This window comes from Sparus aurata, chromosome 21, assembly GCF_900880675.1.
Source record: "Sparus aurata chromosome 21, fSpaAur1.1, whole genome shotgun sequence".
Lineage (NCBI taxonomy): Eukaryota > Metazoa > Chordata > Actinopteri > Spariformes > Sparidae > Sparus > Sparus aurata.
In genome coordinates, this window is record NC_044207.1 from 26,799,286 (window position 1) to 26,804,631 (window position 5,346).

The 5,346-nt window shown below is 40.2% G+C and overlaps 1 protein-coding gene across 1 annotated transcript; it reads right to left on the reverse strand.

The window, feature by feature from the left end:
• Positions 1-887: 887 nt before the first annotated feature.
• LOC115573086 (uncharacterized) lies at positions 888-5,104 on the reverse strand. Its single transcript, XM_030403711.1, has 5 exons — positions 5,032-5,104; positions 4,807-4,921; positions 3,121-3,306; positions 2,508-2,693; positions 888-1,333 (listed from the first exon to the last, which is right to left on the reverse strand). Exons 1-5 carry the CDS (start codon positions 5,102-5,104, stop codon positions 1,108-1,110), a joined length of 786 nt encoding a protein of 261 aa, XP_030259571.1. The 3' UTR covers positions 888-1,107.
• Positions 5,105-5,346: the final 242 nt, after the last annotated feature.

Genomic DNA, 5,346 nt, shown 5'->3' on the forward strand with positions numbered 1-5,346 from the left:
CGGTGACCCTTTAGGAAGTCAGGTGATTGGGATCAAAGACAGACAGAGACTGCTCCCTCAACAAGTGTCTCTGGGTGAATGGATCTTGTACAGAGGTCATATCCTGTGTGTAGGAAGAGTTCTTGACCTATTGAATTTACATTCTCCAGGTATTTAAGAGAATAGTCTCAGTTTTCAGTCACAGTGGGCCGGCGCAAGCTTGGAACATGTTTTATGTGACTTGAAGACTTTTCTATAGTACACAAAACATCAAGGTGCCATTTTTGCAGCAATATATCTGTTTTAAGTTCATGCACAATATAAAATGATTAGGATTTGTTTTTGTGGTGAACACTTCTGTCATAAATGTCCAGTGCTACTCGATTGCTTAAACTAAAAAAAAGTATTCAGACGTTGTTTAATTCTCTTAGAAGAGAGGAAACAGTCTCACTTATAATCTCCTGCTGAGTTAGGTGACATGCAGCCCCTCACACATGCGCACATTCATCCTCCTCTGAGCGTTCAGGATGTGGTGGCTGCCCCACAGTTTCAAGTAAACCCAGCAATGAAACAGAAAGACAATAATATCAAACATATCATAAGAGGCAGACAGCAATTGACAGTCAGGACTTTTTATTATTATTATCTGGCATCTTTCGGTGGCCGTATTGGACGGAACAGGTTAAGAGTTGAAAGAGAGAGGATGACACGTCGGATACAAATCATGGGCCAGGTGGTGAGGACACAGTACCTGTACATGGGACTCACACTCCACCAACTCAGCTGCTGGGGCACCTACAGATCAGACTTTAACGAGTAATGATGCTGAACTGTTCAGTTCCAGGACTCACACTTTCTATAAGATACAGTCACCCTGCAGTGACCAGTGTTAATATAACAACGTGGTTCTTACAAAGCAGTCTCTCAATAAAGATTCAGAAAGTCACCTGTGTACATGTCAAATATACTTTATTATTTGCACTACATCCACAGTATAGCCACTAACCCAACCACAGTGTATACAGTTAACATTTGAACTCCAGTCTCAAGGCATGGTGAACACACGTTTGAATATATATGATATATTTAATCATCGACAGAACAAATATATAAAAGCCTGACTTTGTTTCACATGTGTTTACTGTTGATGCAGTACAGCAGGAGAAGTACAACTGTAAAGAGCAATGTTTGCTGACTGTGGTAACTGTGACTTGTGTTGTGATTCCTCAGACAAAATGTCTTTGGCCCGTTCTGCCATTGGACTTTCGGTTTTTCTGTGAGGTGCAGTTTTGATGTGGTGGCCGTTGCTGCTGTGATGTCGCTTGTTGCTCCCTCGTCGTTCTGTCCATTCTCTCTACTAACACATACGTAGAACAGATTGATTATTTTGGATTCAGATTGAGCACTGGCAGGTTCGATCCAAGACATCAACAGTAAGTTTAGTTATTTGACAAGCTGGAATGAGACTCAACAATCAACTATCTTTCTCCAGAATCACTTCCTGCATATTTATAGAGGTAGTTCATCAATGTAAGCATGATGCTTTCCCCCAGCTGTCTCTTTCTTTATTGGCCTTACCTCTGCATTGTGTGTGTTGACGTGGTGACCGTTGCTGGTGTGATGTCGCTCGTTGCTTCCTCGTCGTTCTGTATATTTTCTTGCAATGTGTAATTTCTGTCCTCCTCGTCCACCTTCAGCACGTCTTCTTTTGCACAGTCGCCATTCTGGTCTGAGCAAATCGTCCCTCCAGTCGTTGTGCGAAACCTGCAATTAATTGTGAAATGCTAATGGCATTGTAATGCTGTTTTTAACCATTTTTTATTCAGTTCTGACAAATAATTTCTTGAAGGTACCCTAGGGATTCTAGAAAAAAATAGTCCATGCTGGCTGCAGATCCATTCTACACGTGAGGAAGTCAGATGTGAATGGCTGACCGACAGGTAATTGTTACTAATCTCACTCCCAACTACTAAAAACATACATAGAACAGATTGATTTTTTTCAGATTCAGATTGAGCACTGGCAGGTTCGATCCAAGACATCAGCCACAAATTTAGTTATTTAACAAGCTGGAATGAGACTCAACAATCAACTATATTTCTCCAAAATCACTTCCTGCATATTCATAGGGGTAGTTCATCAACGTAAGCATGATACTTTTTTCCCCCAGCTGTCTCCTTCTTCACTGGTCTTACCTCTGCGTTGTTGTTACGTGTCCAGAACACACACCAGAAGCACACGTAACAGTTGTGTATGTTGATGTGGTGGCCGTTGCTGTTGTGATGTCGCTTGTTGCTCCCTCGTAGTACTGTCCATTCTCTCTACTAACACATACATAGAACAGATTGATTATTTGGATTCAGATTGAGCACTGGCAGGTTCGATCCAAGACATCAACCACAAATTTAGTTATCTGATGAGCTGGAATGAGACTCAACAATAAACTATCTTTCTCCAGAATCACTTCCTGCATATTCATACTATGCATGATGCTTTCCCCCAGTTGTCTCCTCCTTTACTGGCCTTACCTCTGCGTTGTGTATGTTGACGTGGTGACCGTTGCTGGTGCGATGTCCCCCGATGCTTCCTCGTCATTCTGTCCGTTCTCTAGCAATGTGTTTTTTCTGTCCTCCTCGTCCACCTTCAGCACGTCTTCTTTTGCGCAGTCGCCATCCTGGTCAGAGCAAATCGTCCCTCCAGTGTTTGTGTGAAACCTGCAATTAATTGTGAAATGCTAATGGCATTGTAATGCTGTTTTTATATATTTTTTTTATTTAGTTCTGACAAATAATTTCTTGAAGCTACCCTAGGGATTCTAGAAAAAATAGTCCATGCTGGCTGCAGATCTATTCTACATGTGAGGAAGTCAGATGTTAATGGCTGACCAACAGGTACTTGTTACTAAACTCACTCCCAACTACTAACACATACATAGAACAGATCGTTTTTTGCAGATTCAGATTGAGCACCGGCAGGTTCGATCCAAGACATCAACAACAAGTTTGGTTATTTGACGAGCTGGAATGAGACTCAACAATCAACTATCTTTCTCCAGAATCACTTCCTGCATATTCATAGATGTAGTTCATAAATGTAAGCATGATACTTCACCCCAGCTGTCTCCTTCTTTACTGGTCTTACCTCTGCATTGTGTATGTTGATGTGGTGACCGTTGCTGGTGTGATGTTGCTTGTTGCTCCCTCGTCGTTCTGTCCATTCTCTGGCAATTTGTTTTTTCTCTCCTCCTTGTCCACCTTCAGCTTGGCCTTTTTTGCCCAGCCACTGTCCGGGTCAGAGCAAATAATTTTTCCGATCGTTGTTACAAACCTGCAATTGATTGGTATCTGTTAACAGTATTGTAATACTTTTTATTGACATTTTTTTTTATGAAGTCCAGACAAATCAGTTCTGAAAGGTGAGGTTCACAGCTGTTTGAAGAACCTATGGTGCACATAGATTGTTTGGATAGGTTTTAAAATATCACAGCGCTGAAAATGTGTAGTTAAAAAAAACAATCAATACTCCATTTAAGGACAGAAACTGCAAAAATTAAACTTGAATAAAAATAAAAACATAATGGTGAAAATAAATGTAGGTATTAATTTATAAAATGTAACATACCCCTGAATGTATTACCCTCGTATTAACTGAACTTCTTATTTATTATTATTTATTATTAATTTCCACAAACTTTATTTATCTCTGTGTTTACCTTTTGTATTCCTTTTTTTGCTTCATTATTGAAATCAGGGGGTTGTCATTAAAGATAGGGAGTGGCTGTGGCTCAGGGGTAGAGCCAGTGTTATCCTATTGGAAGGTTGCTGGTTCGATTCCCCTGGTCTGGATGTCGAATTGAACTCGGGCAAGATACTGAACCCCAAACTGCTCCTGATGTGCTGGTCGACATCTTGCATGTCAGCCACCGCCATCAGTGTATGAATTACTATAAGTCACTTTGGACAAAAGCGTCTGATAAATGATTTGTCATACGGTCGACTTTTTGACTTGACATTTATTAATATCAGAGCGCAGAGATCGTCTACATATATCTCTTGCTTCCACATCAGTGGCCACTGTCCTGGGTCACTATCGGCCTAAAACAGGGGTCTCAAACTGCTGACCCGCCCTCCCCCTCAGTCCTGCTTTAAAACATATAACATAATGCAACCCACAAAAATACATATACATATATACAAATAAAAATAAATCTTAGTTGCTTCACACTCATTTAAACTAGATTTCATATGCAAGTGAAATGCAATTCTACTAAAACAAGTTTTGAAGTAGACTAGTTACAGGAAATTAAATGTCTTGTCACTTAGAAATGTCACTTTGCACAAAAATGTGTCTACAGAGCAAAACAGCGGTCGAAATCAATAGGCAGTAGTTTTATTCAGTCTATGAGAGTAATAAAAAGTGTATAAATAAAATGGAAAACTAAACTAATCAAATTACAGCATAAATATCAATCAACATCACATTTTGGTGATTTAATTATATATGGTGTAAAGTTGCAGGACCACTTACACAATGGCTTTAATTGGACAGAGGCCTTTTAATCTGAACTGTATAATCTGCATCCGTCCTATCTGGATTTTGGTTTTGGAAAAACTCAGACAACATCTTCTCACTTTTCCAACCAAAAATCAAACCAAAACTGTCAGTACGGCTACATACTGACTACAGGGAAAATAAAAAAAGTGTTGCCAAAAATATGTATTTTTGTGCTTTGGATGTACAGGATGAAGTATTTTGGAGTACATGTCAATATTTGTTCTCAGTTGAGACATTGTACAATTTACATTGTAAAATATCAGGACCACTCACCGTATGGCTGCGATTGGACAGATGCCTTCAGACTGAATGGTATAATTTGCAATTCTTGTCAGTGGGATTTTGGTTTTGGACCAATACGCACAACACATTACTAGCGGCGTATGTGCTAAACAAGACAAAAACAGAGAGAGACAGATTAAGCTACATTCATTTTACCTTGCCAAACATTCAGACGTACGCTCAGACAAAAATCTGGTACTTTTTTACGGTACTCACGTTTATGGTCGCTGTTCATCCACGTGGTGAAGCAGAGAAGAGTGGCGAACACCAGGCTGACGCTGACCCTCATCTTCAGTATTACACTTCGACTTTGTCCGTCAGTGACTGTGTGGAATATCTCTCAGCAAAAACCTTTTCTGAATGTAGACACTACGGCTGCACAGTAGGGAGAGTTCACCCATCACAAGCCAACGACAGCAAAAACAGTTCACCACAAACCTGCCCACAGCATGTAACCTGTAGCATCACCTAGAAGCAAAAACACATCATGTGTATGCATAGACACGCAGGTACTCTCCTAACACTCTCCTT